We start from the raw sequence: 20035 nt of genomic DNA, 5'->3' as shown, positions 1-20035 counted from the left end.
AGTAAAGGTAACATACCCAAAATAGAAATGAAACATTTAGAATGACTTAACCAAATAAGAAAATGAGATACTTAGGATGAATAGAAGAGAGTATAATATTAATATAAAAACTCGTGCAATACACAAAGTTGTTTGTATAAAAATATATATAAATATAAATTTTAAATATAGATGCAATTACTTGTTATTATTTTAAAATTATAATATTTCTTATAAAATAGATAGAAAATTTTAGAATATATACTGCTTTTAATGAAAAAAATATGATCGTTAATTTAAATATTAATTAAAATTCTTATACTTTGTAAGATGAATTTGGGTAATCTTTCAAAAACGTTATCAACTTATCATAATGATTCTTTGTCATTCTCAAAATAATTTTTTATTATCATTTATTTTTTGTTTCTTGATGAAATATTTTAAAAATTAAAATTTTAATGAAAAAACTTTATTAAATGATAAATACTTCAATATAAAAAAATTCAAATATATATTTTAAAAAACTTTATTTGGAAATCTTATTTAGCTTCTAAATTCAAAAATATAATATTTCAAAGAAAATTTAACAGAACATATCTAATTGTAATATTTACTTATATATCAAAGGAATAAATTGATGTTAGTTTTGGTAAGAATTATTTAATATGGCAAATCAATATGAGAATGTCATTTTAACATATTATTTGATGTTTGATATTAACAAGATATTGTTATATATATTAATAATTATACATTATACATATGTCATTGAATTTTATAAATAAGTATAACGTAGTAGACTAGGGTAAAATTAGGGTTCAAAGTCTCACAAGCACTAACAAATGGATGAAATTTTAAGAAAAAATTTGCACCAAATTAAGGGGTGGATAGCACACCTTAATTTGCCCCAAGATGATGAATATGTATTTGAAAGAAATAGACACGACCAGCACACAAAACTCGATACAAAATCAGCTTCAAGAAACCAAATCTTGATTTTCCGGCTGACTGATTACCTTCCAATGGCTTCACTCACCACCTTCGTGTAATTGATTATGCGACCCAAGGATTGACTACCTTGTGGAATGCGAGATAAACTTTGAAATTATATGACTAACAATTCAAAGGAATGAGTGTATGACTAACACTCAGAGGCTCAAACAAACAATGTTTGAAAGAAAAAACAAAATGATGTTTATTTCTGAAAATTCTGAAAAACTCTGTTTACAAAGGATTAGGCCTCCTATATATATAGAGCTGTGAGACCTTCTAAAATTAGTTAAGACAAATTTTTACACAGCCAAACAAACATAACGGCTAAAAAATAACACGTGACTAACATGTGCACGTTTTAAGAACAAAAATCAGAAAACAGAATGCTGATTCACTCTGTTGTATTATCTGCTGAACACCCGACCTTCAGCATCATTTCTTGGGCATCTTCTGTGATTGTCAAGAGGCATCTTGGACCATGGCAGTAAGCCCATGTATAGAGATTTCAATTCTACCCTTGGTGTCTCCTGGGATGCTCAGATTAGCTCTGTGGGATGGCTGCAAGGTCTGCTGGTCAGCAGGTTGGGGTTGGCAGTTTTGGTTGCCTTATGTGCTGTCTGTGCTGCTGTCTTGGAGTGTTAGTGGACCTTGGTTGGCTTCATCTTCATGCTTATCTTCCTCTAATGTCATGCTTGAGCCACGTGTACCTTGCATATTTGGTTCAAATTTCGGCAAAGTTTTTATTTGTAAAATTTACAACTTTATTTCCTGAAAATAACATATAGAAATATAATAATCCCAAGCCAAAGTAATATAAAAACAATTAATTAACATCATCCTAATCACCTTAAATGATGGCACTCAACTTGTTCTAATACAACATTAATAACACTCTTGAATTTACTAAATTTTCTAATTTAAATGGAATATTATACCTTTAGAGAGGTGTAATATCAAAATACTTTCAAAAAAGAAATAATAACAATAATAAATATATTTAATATTACAAATAAGATTTCCAATAAAACTAAATTGCAGTTTTAATTTTCTATTTTGAAAAAATAAAAAATAAAAAAAATAAAAAATAAAATAAAATAATATAAATTATTAAAACCTATAAGTTACAGCGTAAGTTTTTTCTAACCTCCTATTCTCACTCTCACATAATAATAATAATAATAATAATAATAATAATAATAATAATAATAATAATAATAATAATAAGGCAAAATTATAAGAAACTACCTAAACTATCTTATGTAAAATTTTTTGCAAAAAACTACCTTATATAATACATTTCTTTGCAAAACAGTACCTTATAACGGTTTTTAGCGTTTGACCGTTTAATTTAACCCTTGACCGTCACGTGACAATCACGTGATTCTTTAAACCCATCTTCTTCTTCATTTTAGCGTTTTTCGATTCTTTAATGGAATTTGGGAAACAGAAACAAACCCATTTTAATGTTGTTGTCTTCTTCCGAAATCTAACCTTTCACCTTTTCTCTCCCCTTAAATTTATGGATTCTCTGCTGGTCAATTCACTTCATTTTGTTTCACTGCAATCACTTATATTTTTGAATTCTCTATAATTTTCATGGAGTATATTCAATTTCAAACAAACAAAGAAAAGGGATTTGCATAGTGTCATTGAATGTTCATCAACTTGAGTTTACTATTGCTACTGGACTTGAAATCATCGATGGAACAAGAGCAAGAAATGAATCGAAACACGCTGAAATGAAGAAAAAAATGGGTTTAAAGAATCACGTGATTGTTACGTGACGGTCAAGTGTTAAATTAAACGGTCAAACGCTAAAAACTGTTATAAAGTAGTGTTTTGCAAAGAAATGTATTATATAGGGTAGTTTTTTTCAAAAAACTTTACATAAGGTAGTTTTTTTAAAAAGGGGTATAGATTAGGTAGCTTCTTATAATTTTGCCTAATAATAATAATATATATAATACCATTGTCAGATTCTTCCTCCTTTTCTTTCGAAATCTTTTTCTCTCGTTGGTCATTTTTTCTTGACCACATTATAAGTTTATTCTTTTCGTTTATGGTATTTTTCAATTTTTAGATATTTGCTATTTACAAATTACAAATAGCAATTATACTTTAGACGTCAAATTCGTAAACTAAGTTTGATAGAAGCGTAAATTTATATTATGTGATCGTTTTACGAGGTAATTTTCAATGACCCTCCAATTAGGATTATCTCGTTAGTATTAGGTGCTAAGTGGTGATAATGTGTTTAAACGAGATGTTGATTTTGTTTAATGTTATACTTAAATATTTATTACTAAAGATTATATTATATTTACTCCTATTTTCGTTACTTGTTTACTTTAAAATATTATTATTTTGATGAAATTTATATTATTATTTTAATAACAATTAAAAGCGGTCGAATTTGGGATAAAAGTATTTATGATTTCTGTTGTCATCAATTGATTTAAAATGGTGATTTGCCAAATGCGATTAAATTGGATATTCTTGAGATATATATTAGTTGGAAAAAATTATGATCATAAAATAAAGTATATGATGTATATTTGATTATATGTTTGCGTGCTCACGGTTAATTATTAAAATATATTAAATCATGAAAAATGAAATACAAGGGAGGCTTTTATATTTGTTGTCATCCAAGTATAAGGGTGATGAACATGTTGTTCTGTTTAGTTAGTATAGCCACCGATATGTTTTATTTCTGATACTTGATACGATTCCTGTTCTTCTTTCAATTTGTTGTGATTCAAGTAGAAGAGGTCTACTAGGGTTATCTGAGACTACTCTGCTGCCTTGAATTATTTAAGGTGACAGGCTCTTGATGGAGTAAGTATAGGGGTAAGGTCTCAGCTTATTGACGTTTTCGTTCCGTCAAATTAATAATTGAATATGTGTTTGTCATTATAATTCAATATCAATTTAATTAATTGGTTGATGTGATATTATATTGTTTTCAGAAATTGATTTTTTCATCAATTTAAAAAAATTATAATTGGGTCAGCCCATATTAAACCGTCTAGGTGATACCGTCTCATACAAACGTTTGTACATTAATCATTAGAACAATCTTAACTTACCTATCTAACCTTAGATTAATTTCCTTTCCACAAACAAAACTCCCCTCTAATAGAAAAGTACGATTGGAGAATGTGAGGTGACTGGTGAGGAAAAACCCCAAAAAAAGTGTATTCTCTCAATCTATGAACCAAATAAAAATTGAAACCAAATAAAAGAAACAACCGGAATTCAAAATTTTTATGAACCGAGAAACACTAAAAATAGAAAATTTAACTAACTAAACATGCTTCAAATAAGCGTTTGCTCGCAGCCTATCAACACTGCAACGGCTTTCCTCCTTTTACTATCTATTCATTCAACCCTAAACCGCATAAATTTTAAATTTCAAATTTCTGTTTCCCCTCTTTTTTCACCCTAATTTTTATCGCTTTGATCACTAATTGGAATCATCTGTTGAAAGTTTAATCGATTTTTGGTCATTTTTCTGTTTGATCTATTTTCACCATTCGGTTTTTCGGAAGTTGGTTGAAAAAAATTCGGTACAATCTCTTGAAGCTGCTATGGATTATGATCTTTCTGATAGTAGTGGTGAGATTCTTTGAGATCGGAAATGTTTTCTTTTGTTGTAATGATTGTTGAGATTAGTTGATTTGAAATTGCGTCGGAATTGTGTTTTGAAGTAATGGCATTTTTTTGAGAGGAACTCTAACGAATTTTGAAATTTTCTTTTTTGTGTTGAAATTGCGATTTGGTGTTTGATTTATGTAGTATTCTTTTGGATTGTTTTTGTTGTGTCAGAGCCTAATCGGACTTGAAATTAATTTGGGGGTTTCTTTTTAGTAGATTAGTGATGGTAACCCTAAATCGCATCAATTTTTCATTCTAGATTTCTGTTTCCCCTCTTGTTTCACCCTAATATTTATCGCTTTGATCACTAATTTGGATCACTTGTTGAAAGTTTTATCGATTTTTGGTCATTTTCTGTTTGACCTAATTTTACGATTCAGTTTTTCGAAGTTGGTTGAAAAAAATTTGGTACAATCTTTTGATGCCGCTATGGATTATAACTCCCATAGAAGTGTTGAGATTCTTTGAGATCAGACTTTTTTTTGTCGGTATGATTTTGAGATTAGTTGATTTGAATTTGCGTCGGAGTTGTGTTTCGAAGTAACAGTAATTTGAACTGATTTTGAAATTTGATTTTTCGTGTTGATTTTGCATTTTGGTGTCTGATTGGACTGTGACATTAATTTATTTTGGTTTTTTTTTTCGAAAACATTTATTTGGGGGTTTTTTGTTAGTGGATTTGTGATTTCAGTCCTAGCCAAAAACTTTGTTCAGGATTTTAATTTTATCATACCACTGTTATCTCTTAATTTTTATTTTTGTAAAATTCTGTGCGCAAGTTTTATTAGAAAGCTCCAACCTTTGATGGTTTATTGGCCTTGTGAAAAAGGCTAATTTTTGATGGATTTTTTGGATCGGAAGATTATTGGGAACTTTGAAATAGTAAAATTCTTAGCAATTGCAATGTATAAGTTTAGGGGATTATTGGGAACTTAGAAATAGTAAAATTTTTAACATTCGCAATGTATAAGTTTAGGGGATTATTGGGAACTTAGAAATAGTAAAATTCTTAGCATTCGCAATGTATATGTTTAGGGGATTATTGGGAATTTAGAAATAGTAAAATTCTTAGCATTCGCAATGTTTAAGTTTAGGGGTTGCTTGGGACGAGAGTAAATACTAATTCTTAAATAAGACAATCTAACAGTGAGATTATTGTTATTAGGCTAGTCCAATACACATATTTTACCTTACAGTGATAACTTATAATGTTAAAGTGATCAATTATAATTTTAAAATAATTAATTTTTATAGTTTTAGATTGATTACTTATAACCTTAAAACGATCAATTAATCTTATGGTGAGACGGTCTCATACAAGACAAGCTAGAGTAGATATTTAAGGAGATAAAAAAGTCAAACTAATGTAATAAGGTATTTAGAGATGCAAATAAAGTTATTAAAATAATTGTGATAGAGATAGAATGAAAGTAAATTATAAAAAGATGAATAAAAAAGATGTTGATTTAATGATTTCCTTCATTTGAAGGTAAAAAATTCCTTGTTCCTTCCCTAGGGTAAATTTATACCCAAAATAAGGATATTAATTTCTATTTTCTCCATTTTTCATTATCTTCTAATTAACTCATTCACCTCTTTAGGAATCAAATTTCTTTAATCATCTATCTAATTAACTTTATTTCCTAGTTAATTTTTATTTACGTCTTAAATATTTATGCTCAATCCAAGCGACTCATAGGAAGTTTTAGAAATTAAGTCTTTGAATTTTTTGTGATAATCTATGTCGTATGGACTAAAGTTACGTTTGGCTTTAGAGTAGTAACTTAAGGGAAGATTAAAAATGAGTTGAAATGGATTTGAACAAAATTGAAATGGTGACAAAGAGAAATATATGATTATAAATCGAAATGGTGATAAAGTAGGAGGGGTGTATACACTAGGGTTATCTGAGATTACTTTGTTGGCATTGAATTATTTGAGGTGATGGCCTCTTCATGGAGTAAGTATAAGGGTAAATTCTCAGTTTACTTACGTTTTCGTTCCATCAAATTAGTAATTGAATATATATTTGTCATTATAATTAAATATCAATTTAATTAATTGGTTGACGTGATATTATATTGTTTTCAAAAATTGATTTTTTTCATTAAAATTTAAGAAATTATAATTAAACCAGTTCATACTAAATCGTTTAACGGTGAGATCACTTCATACAAGAATTTGTACATTAATCATTGCAACAATCTTAACTTGCCTATCTAACCTTAGATTAATTTCCTTTCCACAAACAAAACTCCCCTCTAATAGAAAAGGACGATTGGAGAATGTGTGGTGAGGAAATTTCCCAAAAAAAAAGTGTACTCTCTCAATCTATGAACCAAATAAAAATTCAAACACAAAACACAACTTACACAAACGATTGAATAGGAAACCAAATAAAAGAAACAACCGGAATTCAAAATTTTTATGAACCGAAAAACACTCAAAAAAACGAAAAATTCAACTAACTAAACATGCTTCAAGTCCGCGTTTGTTCTCAGCCTATCAACACTGCAACCGCCTTCGTCCTTTTTTTATCTCTTCATTCTACCCTGAATCGCATAAATTTTTCATTTCAAATTTCTGTTTCCCCTCTTTTTTCACCCTAATTTTTATCGTTTTACTCACTAATTTGAATCACTTGGTTGAAGTTTTATCGATTTTAGATCATTTTTCTGTTTGATCTAATTTCACGATTCGGTTTTTCGTAAGTTGTTTGAAAAAAATTCGGTACAATCTCTTGAAGCTGCTATGGATTATGATCTTTCTGACAGTAGTGGTGAGATTCTTTGAGATCGGAAATTTTTTCTTTCGTTGGTATGATTGTTGAGATTAGTTGATTCGAATTTGCTTCGGAATTGTGTTTTGAAGTAATTGTAGCTTTAACGAATTTTGAAAATTTGATTTTTTTGTGTTAAAAATTGCGATTTGGTGCTTGATTTGTGTAGTATTCTTTTGGATTGTTTTTGTTTTGTCAGACCCTGATGGGACTGTGAAATTAATATTTTTGGGGGTTTCTTTTTAGTAGATTAGTGATGGTAACCCTAAATCGCATCAATTTTTCATTCCAGATTTCTGTTTCCTCTTCTTTTTCATCCTAATTTTTATCGCTTTGATCACTAATTTGAATCATCTGTTGAAAGTTTTATCGATTTTTGGTCATTTTTCTGTTTGATCTATTTTCACCATTCGGTTTTTCGGAAGTTGGTTGAAAAAAATTCAGTACAATCTCTTGAAGCTGCTATGGATTATGATCTTTCTGAGAGTAGTGGTGAGATTCTTTGAGATCGGAATTTTTTCTTTTGTTGGTATGATTTTGAGATTAGTTGATTTGAATTTGTGTCGGAGTTGTGTTTTGAAGTAACAGTAGTTTGAACTGATTTTGAAATATTATTTTTCGTGTTGATTTTGCTATTGGTGTCTGATTTGTATAGTATTTTCTTTGGGATTGTTTTTGTAGTGTCGCAGCCTGATCGGACTTTGAAATTAATTTATTTTGGGGGTTTTTTGTTTGTAGATTTGTGATTTCAGTCCATCCTTGCATAAAAGTTTGTTTAGGGTTTTAATTTTATCATACCACAGTTATTTCTTAATTTTTATTTTTTCAAAAATCTGTGCGCTAGGTTTTCTAGAAAGCTCCAATCTTTGATGGTTTATTGGCCTTGTAAAAAGGCTAAATTTTGATGGTTTTTTGGATCAGAAGTTTATTGGGAACTTAGAAATAGTGAAATTCTTAGCAATCGCAATGTTCAAGTCTAGAGATCGCTTGGATTGAGAGTAAATATTTAAGGGGATAAAAATGTCAAAAGATGCGAATGAAGTTATTGAAATCATTGTGATAGAGGTAGAATATGAATAAATTATAAAAGATGAATAAAAAAAGGTTGATTTCCCTTATTTGGAGGTAAAGAATTCCCCTTCTTCTCCTAGGGTAAATTGGAATTAATTCCTATTTTCTCCATTTTTCATTAACGTCTAATTAACTCATCCACCCCTCTAGGAATCAAATTTCTATAATCATCTATCTAACTAACTTTATGTCCTAGTTTGACTTTTATTTACCCCTCAATCTAAGCTACCCCTAGGAGGTTTTAGAAATTGGGACCTTGAATTTTTTGTGATAATCTATGTCGTATGTACTAAAGTCACGCCTGGCTTTAGAGTAGTAATTCAAGGGGAGATAAAAAATGATTTGAAGCGGATTTGAACAAAATCGAAATGGTGACAGAGAAATTTATGGTTATAAAACGAGGGATATGAAGTAGATCAGAAATTATTTCACCCTCATTTGGGGGATACTACCCAGTAACCACCTTCCACTGGGGTAAATATTTACCTTTATTAAGAGGGAATCAATTCTTTTAGGAAGATGAAGTATATAAGAAAATATGGACAGCTTCATTAAATTTGGAAATGGCTGTTGGAGTATTGGGCCGGTAAATTCTTGATTTGAAGTTGTCTAGAAGGAGCTTTGAGTGCCTTGCTTTATGCAAGGAAGGTTTTGTAGAGGTAGATTTGTCTTCTGCCTTATGATTCATTGGCTCACCATATAGAGCTCTTCTAGAATGTTAATGCTTATTCTTTCTTAGACATGGAACTTGTTTTTGATATGATTAAATTTAAATTTTATTAGATAATTATGGTATAGTCACCAACTCACCATACATGTTTAGATTACTGAATGGATTAATTTTCATGATTCTGGTATTTCTTTATTTTCTAGTTGTTTTGGTTCTGCTGTTGTCATAATATTAGTTCTTTACTGTCATTGCCCTGTTTTAATTATCTGTTGTAATTATCTTGGTACCGATCTTCTACATAAACAGAGATATGTCTGTACTCTGTTGTCAACAGATTACAGCTTCTTCATAATGTGCTATATGAAAATATATTCTTATGTGCCTTTGCTGCTGAATTTTATCTTGTTAAGAGTTGGTTTGTTTTTTCTTATCCTCTCATTTCAACACATGTTGATTATAAGTTTCTTTTTTATGATTCTGTATCACAATGATTATTGATCCTTTGTTTTCTACGTTAATTTATCATGGGTTGTAATCTTCATCTTAATGGTTGTGCTTTTTATATTTTCATAGGAACGGATGATGATCTTCCGCCACCTCATCAACATAGATTTGCTAGAAATGCACGTGTAACTGGGAATGGAAGACCTGCAGTTGCCGCCTCTACATATCCAAGGATGCCCAATAATGACATGGAAACACAAATTCATATTATTGAGCAAGAAGCATACTGTGCTGTGTTGCGAGCCTTCAAGGCCCAGTCTGACGCCCTTACTTGGGTACTTGCTGTTGCTTATCTCCAAGTATGTTTAAAATTAATATCTTGTTTGTCTAAGCACATTGTATTTTGACAGGAAAAGGAAAGTTTGATAACAGAACTTAGGAAAGAGCTGAGAGTGTCAGTTGAGGAACACAGGGATTCTCTTTCAAAGGTCAATAGTGATGATATGATCAAAAAAATAAGGTATGAAAACACTACTTGTTTTCTGAAAGTCATATTATCACTTTTAAGGTAGATGATGATGATGTACTTTCTTTTGACTAGAACTCTGTTTAATGATTTGGCAGAGATTGGAGACAGTCTAATGGGCACCAACAAGGCATGCTGAGCTCTTTTCCTCCTGTTCATGAATCTGTTCCTAGTCCTACTGTTTCAGCCTCACGTAAGAAACAGAAAACAGGCCAGTCAGTGTCAGCACTCTCTGGTGGTGGTGCACTTTCTTCAGCAAATGGCATGCATCCATCCTTGCAGCCATCTTCATCAAACTTGAAACGTGGCCCTCTTCCAGGATCGCGAGGCAAGAAGGCAAAAGCAGTAAGTTTATGGAGATATCAAAATTTGAAAATTACATGGGTTTTTAATTATTTTGCTGTTTGCATTATGTTTTGGAGATCGTGCTTGATATTTTTGGATAAATTACACCTTATAAGTGCAAGTAAATGTTTGTGTTTTGACCAGTCCTAGTTTCTTTTTTGACTTGATACATTGTTTTCCCTGCAGTCTATGCCATATCCTTCCCCTGCTGTTGCAGGAAGGCCACAGGTTAACAGTCATAGTGCTTCTGGTACTTTCGGAGCTAATGAGCCTGACAAAGCTCAAAAGATCGATCAGCTTATCGGAAAGAGAGTATGGACAAGGTGGCCGTATGATAACAGTTTCTACGAGGCATTGATAACAGATTACAAAGAGGTAGATTTGCTGTTTTTGTGATAACACTGGGGGATATACTGAATAATTGATTTTGAATAGAAACAAGAGCACAATGCATCATGTCCATTCTTAAAGACTAACGTTCTTGTTCTACTGTGTTTTTTAGGGTCTACATGCTTTAGTCTATGATATGAATACAGAAAGGGAAGCTTGGGAGTGGGTCAATCTCAAAGAGGTAACACCACTCTGATCCTTTTATTTAAAATGCCTGGTCTTTCTTGAACTAGGATTTTATGAATGATTTTTATGCTCTTATGGTTGTGTTGTATTTCTTTTCTTTGGAAAAAGCGATCTCAAGTTTGAAACGAGATCCACATCCATATGCTATATAGTTTATGTCATCTTAATCATATATCTACATAAGTATTGATTGTACGCATGTTGTTTAAACAATAATATCTACATTGGTCATACTATTTCTTTTTTTTGCTAACACACATCACTCAAATAAATTTTGAATTACAAAGGCTTTATCGCTGTCATTGGAGTGACAGTTTAATGCTGTAAGGAAACCTATTTTAAAGAAGTAGATGTGATTTTTTAATACCATTAGGCATCAGTCTCGTGTGTGGCAGCTAACAGTTCCAGAAGTCTCTAAAATGTGTAGATGGATATTCTTACTCGATAGAAAAACAAAATCGTAGTTGCTTGTTCTTGGGGTTTTATCTACTCTTTTCCCGCATTTTGTTATGCAGATTTGATTTTTGTGGGCCAGGGTTTAGAGGTTTCATTTGCACCATTTGTTTGTTTGTACTAGTTGAGATGAGCATAAATTTTGATATAAACTTGAGCACGTATTCAGAACTAGGGTATGGGGATGACATCATCAACAGTTGGAGCAATGTTTTTTTACTCGTAACTATAATATTGTTCAAACAATTTGGATTCTAAGTTGAATAAATATGTCATGGGAGTACCATTTTTGGTATGATTATCGACATATAATTGCTTAAATTACCTCTTACGTCTTAACAAAAATTCGCTTCTGAATTTTAGTTTACTTGTTTCAGTATTCTCCTTAGCTAATGTAGAACATAATTGCGAGATTCTTGCATGGTTTTTAGTTATAATTAGGCTGACTCTTGGTTTTGGGTTATAGCCCTGTGTATGTTGTACTATTCTCACCTCCCTGGGATTTGCTCCTGGATTGGTTTTCATGGGGCTGGGGGAAGAGGGCTCTTTGGGGATGGCTATTTTATTAGCCAAGTGACACTGAGAGAGCAACTTGGTAGGGCCACATGTACCTACAAAAAACTCGTGTGCTTCCTTATATAAAGAATTTGTACAACTTGTGATTATTTGCTGCGCTTCCTCTGATCAGCTGGAGAAAATGCTAGGAAGTTGCTCATAGTTGTTAGTGCAATGTGCCAGATATCCCCTGAAGACATCAGATGGGACAATGAGGAACCTGGACTCTCTCATAAAGGTTCGCGAGCTGGACAAGGTCGTGGTTTTAAGAAGTCTTTAGCCCGTGGTGGTGGCGCAATTGGTGCAGGAAGAGGTCGCGGAACCTTAAAGGGTCATCCCAAAAAGGATTCATTTATGCCTCAAAATGGCGTTGGAAGAAGAGAAGTGGGAGAAATTAAGTTACGAAATACTGATGCTCTAATTAAAGAGGTGAGTTTATAGCTTGGAGGAAGAGTTTCATTTTGTCAATAGTTTGATTATTTTATTGACAGAAGTTGATGTTTTGCAGGTGGAGAACGTTTTTTCTGCTAATAATCCTGACTCAACGGAGATTGAGAAAGCCAAGAAACTGTTGAAAGTAATTAATAACTGGCAACCTTTAATTTCTGTTAGCACATTTGTCATGATCTGCGTCTTAATTAATCAATGTCTTCCAGGAACATGAAGAAGCATTGGCCCAAGCTATTGCTGTGCTACAGGATGCATCCGACGGTGAAAGTGGTAATGCCTAATTGTCTTCTGTTTGTACAAATTTGAAACATCTTGGGCCTGTTTTCTCCTCTCCCCTTCCCGGTTAAGTTCTTATAGATCAGTGGTTGCGCAATATCGTGTAGATACCTTTTTTTAATTAAACATGTTCAAATATTTTAAATTTTATTCTGCCTTTCATGGTCTTTGCTTCTTATCATTGACGTTCCAAACGAATTGATTTTTCTTCTCTAGTAAGGAATGATGCCCTTGGTTACATGCTTATATTTTTGTACATAAAGGATGGTCTTGTCTGTAAATTGTCGATGTCTTGAATACCTTCTTAGTTTCTTATATTCTTCTTTTGTTTTAAAAAGCATGCCTCGCTTTGGCCTTGTGCGCCCGAGCTCAGGCTCGACTGAAAACACCTAAATAGGCATGCGCTTGGGTGCCTGGATGCGCTTCACGCCTTGTGCGCCTCCTTATTGGGCAATAACTTATGCTTCAAAAAATCGTTATTTCTTTAGGAAAAAAAAATAAAATGTGAAGAATATTACTTTGGGAGTTCTTTGTATTCTCATTTTAATAGTTTTGTGCTAAAGTGGTGTTTATTTCAAGAATAATAAATGTTTTCAAGCATGTTGAATATCATGTTATTTGAAGCATTATATATGTTTTAGAATTGATTTTTAAGGTTTAACGAAAAGGTGCGCCTTGCATATGAAAAGCTAGCGCCTTGATGCGCCTCGCGCTTTTTGAAACTAAGGTTTCTTCTAATTTATTTCCATCAGATGGAGGAGATCATCCCTTCTCACAAGGAAAATCGATGGACCGAGAACAAGGATGGAGAAAACGGAAATATGATGAGATGGGCGTAGAAGGTAGGGGAAGGGGTACAGATGGTGATAAAGGCCGGGTTTCCTTAGAAAGGAAACAAGAAGCTTAACCAGTGTGACAATTACCCAGATTATATCAGTGTCCAGTTAAAAATCATAATAGTTAATCTTTAGGAGCGGCAGTGTTAGGTTTTATGGGAAAGTTGTAGATTTTTGGCACTTTCTCTGTTACTATTATGTATTTTAACGAAAATTGATCTTGTAAATTTTTATTAGATTTCTTATTTATTTAGGAATTAGGATGGCTTTAGATGTGCTGATTTTGTTAACCACATCATTGCTCGATTGTGATACACGGCTGAACTGAAGTTATTTTGTTCCATTATATGCACAAAATACAATCGCAATTTAGTTCTGTTTCATAACAAGACATACTACCCAGGCAAAATCTGAAAATATGTGTTGTGTTATGAAACGGAATGCTATGGTCTTGCAAAGACATACTACCATCGGAATAAATGGTTTCTTTGTGCTTCCCTATTCATGTAAACCCACTTCTCATCTAGGCGCACAACGGAATTGTGTTGTGTTTTGAAGTAACGGCAATTTGAATGAATTTTGAAATTTGATTTGTCGTGTTAATAATTCGTTTTGGTGTTTGATTTGTGTAGTAGTTTCTTTGGAATTGTTTTTGTAGTGTTGGAGCCTGATCGGACACTGAAATTAATTTATTTGGGGTTTTTCTGTTAGTAGATATGTGATTTCACTCTATCCTTACAAAAAAGTTTGTTTAGGGTTTTAATTTTATCATACCACTGCTATCTCTCAATTTTTATTTATGTAAAAATCTGTTATCTAGGTTTTCTAGAAAGTTGCACTTTTTGATGGTTTTTATGGCCTTGTGAAAAAGGCTAATTTTTGCTGGTTTTCTGGATTGGAAGATTATTGGGGACTTAGAAATAGTAAAATTTTTAGCAATGGCAACGTTCAAATTTAGGATGTTTTAGAAATTGGGTCCTTGAAATTTTTATGATAATCTATGTAGTATGTAATATAGTCACGTCTGGCTTTAAAGTAGAAACTTAAGGGTAGATAAACAATGAGTTGAGATGGATTTTAAGAAATTAATTAAAATGGTGGCAAAGAGAAAAATATGGATATAAAATGAGGAAGATGAAGTAGGTAAGAAATGATTTCACCCTCATTTTGGGAATATTACCCACCTTTCTCTAGGGTAAGTATATATTTTCAATAATTACCCACCTTCCTCTAGGGTAAATATATATTTTTAATACGAGGGAATTAATTCTTTTAGGAAGATGAAGTATATAAGAAAATATGGACAGCTTCATAAAATTTTGAAATGGCTGGAGTATTGGGTGGTAAATTCTTGATTTTAAGTTTTTACTAGGAGCTGAGTGCCTTTTCTTATGTGAGGAAAGGTTTTGTAGTGATAGATTTGTCCTCTGACTTATAATTCATTGGTTTACTATATAGAGCTCTTTTAGAATGTAGATGCTTATTCTTTCTTAGATATGGAATTAGTTCTTGATATAATCAAATTTAAATTTTATTAGATAATTATGGTAGTAGTCACCAACTCATTATACATGTTAAGATTTCTGAACATGATTCTGGTATTTCTTTACTGTCAGATGAGGAACACAAGGATTATCTTTCAAGGGTCAATACTGATGATATGATAAAAAGATTAAGGTAATTGTTTTCTGAAAGTCATATATATCACTTTTAAAGCCTGTTTGGCTACTAAATGGTTGTAATATGAATGATTTATAGCGTAAAATTTTATCAAAAGTTCTATATCATTCCCATGGGTATTAAACTGTGATTACAAATTTTTTTTTTGTAAATTTTCATTACCACCTACTATTGGAATGAATTTTATGAATAAAATGAGATGATTGACGTTAGACAAACATGTACATCAAGGTAGACAAGAGGTTTTTTTAACCAAAATTACACTAGTTTTCATTCCCATTAGGCATTACCATCGTTTAATACCACTTACCAAACAGGCTGTTAAGATAGTTGATGACGATGTACTTTGGTTTGACTAGAACTCTGTTTAATGATTTGGCAGAGATTTGAGACAGTCGAATGGGCACCAACAAGGCAAGCTGAGCTCTTCTCCAGTTCATGAATTTGTTCGAAGTCCTACTGTTTCAGCCTCACGTAAGAAACAGAAAACGAGCCACTCAGCGTCAGCACTCTCTGATGCTGGTGCACTTTCTCCACCCAATGCCAAGCATCCATCCTTGCAGTCATCTTCATCAAACTTGAAACGTGGCCGTCCTCCAGGATTCCCCGCTGTTCCAGGAAGGCCACAGGGTAAAAGTCATAGTACTTCTGGTACATTCGGACCTAATGAGCCTGACAAAGCTCAAAAGATTGATCAGCACATCGGAAAGAGAGTATGGATAAGGTGGCCGGATGATAACAGTTTCTATGAGGCATTGATAACAGATTATAAAGAGGTAGATTTGCTGTTTTCGTGATAACGCTGGGGGAAATTACAGAATAATTGATTTTGAATAGAAATAAGAGCAAGATGCATCATGTCTATTCTTAAAGACTAACGTTCTTGTTATATTGTGTTTTTTAGGGTCTGCATGCAATAGTCTATGATATGAATACAGAAAAGGAATCTTGGGAGTGGCTCAATCTCAAAGAGGTAACACTGCTCTGATCCTTTTAATGAAACTTAGCCTGCCCTTTCATGAAATAGGATTTTATGAATGATCTAGACTATTTTACTCTTGTGTTTGTGTTGTATTTCTTTTCATTGGAAAAAACGATCTCAAGTTCTAAACGAGATCCACATCCATATGCTATATAGTTTATTTCATGTTAATCACATATCTATATAAGTATTGATTGCACGCATGTTGTTTGAACAATAATATCTACTTTGGTCATACTACATTTTTTTTTGCTAATACACATCTAAAGGTGTTTAAAACAAACCCGATGACCCGAAATTTACTTGACCTTGTAACTGAACTCGATTTGACCCGACTTTAAAAACTATTTACAATTATGTAAAAAAGAATATGAAAACCAAACCCGATTCTAAACCGACCCGAAACACCTTACCCGAAATCAACCCGATAAACCGAATCAACACCTCTGGCTGTCATTGGAGGGACGGTATAATGTTGTAGGGAAACCTATTTTAAAGGAGATTTGATTTTTTACTACCCTCACCTCCCTGGGATTTTCTCCTGGTTTGGTTTTCATGTGGCTGGGGAGAAGAGGGCTCTTTGGGGATGGTCATTTAACTAGCCAAGGGTCACTGAGAGAGCAACTTGATAGGGCCCACATGTACCTACAAAAAATCCGTGAGCCTCCTGACACAAAGAATTTGTACAACTCATGATTATTTGCTGCCGTTCCTCTGATCAGCTGGAGAAAATGCCAGGAAGTTGCTCATATTTGTTAATGCTATGTGCCAGATATCCCCTGAAGACATCAGATGGGACGGTCAGGAACCTGGACTCTCTCATAAAGGTTCGCAAGCTGGACAAGGTCGTGGTCCTAAGAAGTCTTTAGCCCGTGGTGGTGGAGCAATTGGTGCAGTAAGAGGCCACGGAACCTTAAAGGGCCATCCCAAAATGGATTTATTTATGCCTCAAAATGGCATTGGAAGAGAAGGATCGGGAGAAATTAGGTTACCAAAAACTGATGCTCTGATTAAAAAGGTGAGTTTTTAGCTTGGGAGAAGAGTTTCATTTTGTCAACAGTTGATTATTTATTTGACAGAATTTGATGTTTTGCAGGTGGAGGAGGTTTTTTCTGCTAATGATCCTGACCCAATGGAGGTTGAGAAAGCCAAGAAAGTGTTGAATGTAATTAATAACAGGCAACCTTTAATTTCTGTTAGCACATTTGTCATGATCTGTGTCTTAATTAATCAATGTATTGCAGGAACATGAGGAAGCATTGACCCAAGCTATTACTATGCTAGAGGATGCATCCGACAGTGAAAGTGGTAATGCCTAACTGCCTTCTGTTTGTACAAATTTGAAACATATTGGGCCTGTTTTCTCCTCTCCCTTTCTCGATTAAGTTCTTAAAAATCAGCGGTTGCACGGTATCATGTACATATTTTTAATCAAATATTTAGTTCAAATTTTTTAAAATTTCATTCTGCCTTTCATGGTCTTTGCTTTTTATCATTGACGCTCCAAACGAATTGATTTTTCATCTATAATAGGAATGATGCCCTTAGTTACATGCTTATATTTTTGTACATAAAGGACATTCTTATCTATAAATTGTCGATGTCTTGAATACCTTCTTAGTTTCTTCTAATTTATTTTCATCAGATAGAGAAGATCATCCCTCCTCACAAGGAAAGTCGATGGACTGAGAACAAGGATGTAGAAAACGGACATACGATGAGATAGGCGTAGAAGGTAGGAAAAGGGAAGGTCCAAGTCTATGAACAAATGGTGATAAATGCCGCGTTTCCTTACAAAAGAAGAAAGAAGCTTAGCCAGTGTGACAATCACCAGATTATATCAGTGTTAGTTAGATTTTATGCGAAAGTTGTAGATTTTCGTTTTAGAACATTCTTAGTTAATCTTTATTAGATTTTATGGGAAAGTTGTAGATTTTTGTTAATCTTTATGATTAATCTTTAGGAATGGCAGTAGATTTTATAAGAAAGTTGTAGGTTATCGTTTTAGCACATTCTTAATCACCATTATGTATTTTTTACGAGAACTTTTCTTGTAATTCTTTAATTGATTAGTCATTTATATAGGGTCGTTTTAGCCGTGCTCATTTTCATAACCAAATTGTAGCTCTATTTGAAAAGCAGTTGTTTGTTCCATTATATGCACAAAATACAATAGCAATTTAGTTCTGTTTCTTAACACGACATATTACCCAGGCAAAATCTGAAAAAATGTATGTAGTATTATCAAACAGAATGCTATGGTCTTGCAAAGACATACTACCAAGGGAATAAATAGTTTCTTTGTGTTTCCATACTCATATAAAACCACTTCTCATGTAGGCGCACAATATTGTAAATCATCTTAAACTTTGGTGGAGTGTTTACGGTAGGTAAGATAATTTGAGAAAATGAAATTAAGTCTCCTATTTTTATACTCATATGAAAGCTGTGGTTTTGATAGAATTAGTATGTGCTTTAATATTTCCGAACTTCATCGTTCTATAACTTAGGAATGATCAATGACCAATGTCCAATGCACTAGCAATTGCCCGAATGGATGTCCTTTTTTGCAACTGAGACTGCATTAAGATGATGCGTGTGAAACACTTTTGCTTTCGTTCCAACACTCCTCCTTTTTCTATTACTAACATTAACAAGCAAATTATTTTGCATTGCTAGTTTAATTGATTTGCAAAGTCTTAAAACTATCCACCTAGATGTATTTTAAAAACAAATCATACTCTAAAAACGTAAGAAATTATCATTCAACAATTGATATTATTACGTACTTTATTTTTATATGATTCGTTTAAAAATGATCAAACTCCAAACAAGTGACCAAGTGTAACATTCCATCCACATTTTATTCAGAATTTCAATATTCTATCATCAATTCACAATTATCATATCTGAATTTCTATTACTAAATCATTTAATCAGTTAAAAACACTAATATAACTAAAAATATAAGCACAAAAAATTATAAATTAGAACTGAAGATTAAAAAAATAAAAATGCATTCCAAATTAGAAATCATGAAACAAAAGCTTAAAAATGAAATTCCTCACAAAACAAGAGTAATCCCAAATTCACTGATAATGTCCAACATTACTTCCACATTTCATCCAAAATTTCAACATTTCATCATCAAATTCACAATTATCATCTTTGAGTTTCTATTCCTAAATCCTAAATAATAAATTGAAAGTGAAAACCACTAGTAAAAAAAATATAAGCATAAATAAAAAAAAAATTAAGCAAAGAAAATAACAAATCTCAAGATAATTGAATGAGATTAAAAGAACAACTTACAAGTGAATAATTGAATAGAACTAGAAATAGATTAGAAGTAAACAGTACACTTAGCATCGTCACTGACTCATGATTAAGCATTTTTGCGGTGTGAAGCAACCAAGCAGGCGGTTTGCGTGGATGGTGGTTCTGTGTGCGGTGGTGTATGGTAACCGGTCACCGGTGAAGTGTACAAGGAACCATGTGAAAATGAGAGAAAGTGTAACAGAATGAGAGAAGGTGAGAAAGAGAAAAATTGAAAGAGAAAAGGTGAGAGAGATAACATAGAAAAGGTGAGTAGGTGAGTGTGAGTCATAGAAAATGAGCAACATTTTTTTTGAAAAGAAAAAGGAAAATAAATTATAGGTAGCCTGTGCTAACTAAGGTTATTATGTAGGTCCGCCAATGATGGTAGCTATGCGAGTCGCTTTAGCTAAAGGATGATTAACTTGTAATTAGCTACCTAAATTGA

The 20035-nt window shown here is 32.5% G+C and overlaps 2 protein-coding genes across 5 annotated transcripts; both read left to right on the top strand.

Moving 5' to 3' along the window:
• Positions 1-4226: 4226 nt before the first annotated feature.
• Positions 4227-14744, top strand: LOC130817401 (protein EMSY-LIKE 3-like). Of its 4 annotated transcripts, none has more exons than XM_057683080.1 (10): positions 4227-4590; positions 9723-9928; positions 10004-10113; positions 10218-10464; positions 10651-10839; positions 10967-11035; positions 12232-12477; positions 12557-12625; positions 12705-12768; positions 13527-14744. In XM_057683080.1, exons 1-10 carry the CDS (start codon positions 4563-4565, stop codon positions 13679-13681), a joined length of 1383 nt encoding a protein of 460 aa, XP_057539063.1. In that variant the 5' UTR covers positions 4227-4562; the 3' UTR covers positions 13682-14744. The 4 variants fall into 4 exon arrangements, with proteins under 4 accessions (XP_057539063.1, XP_057539062.1, XP_057539065.1 ...); XM_057683079.1 differs by lacking the exon at positions 4227-4590 and adding an exon at positions 6907-7408 and having other exon boundaries at positions 13527-14741; XM_057683081.1 differs by lacking the exon at positions 4227-4590 and adding an exon at positions 7415-7900.
• On the top strand, positions 14029-18369 carry LOC130818643 (protein EMSY-LIKE 3-like). The gene is made up of 8 exons (XM_057684803.1): positions 14029-14116; positions 15149-15287; positions 15673-16066; positions 16195-16263; positions 17045-17290; positions 17369-17437; positions 17517-17580; positions 17918-18369. The coding sequence occupies exons 1-8, from the start codon at positions 14029-14031 to the stop codon at positions 17959-17961; spliced, it is 1113 nt and encodes a 370-aa protein (XP_057540786.1). The 3' UTR covers positions 17962-18369.
• Positions 18370-20035: the final 1666 nt, after the last annotated feature.

This window comes from Amaranthus tricolor, chromosome 7 (assembly GCF_026212465.1).
Source record: "Amaranthus tricolor cultivar Red isolate AtriRed21 chromosome 7, ASM2621246v1, whole genome shotgun sequence".
Lineage (NCBI taxonomy): Eukaryota > Viridiplantae > Streptophyta > Magnoliopsida > Caryophyllales > Amaranthaceae > Amaranthus > Amaranthus tricolor.
Note: the sequence above shows the minus strand (reverse complement) of the source record. Positions and strands in the feature narration are given on the sequence as shown.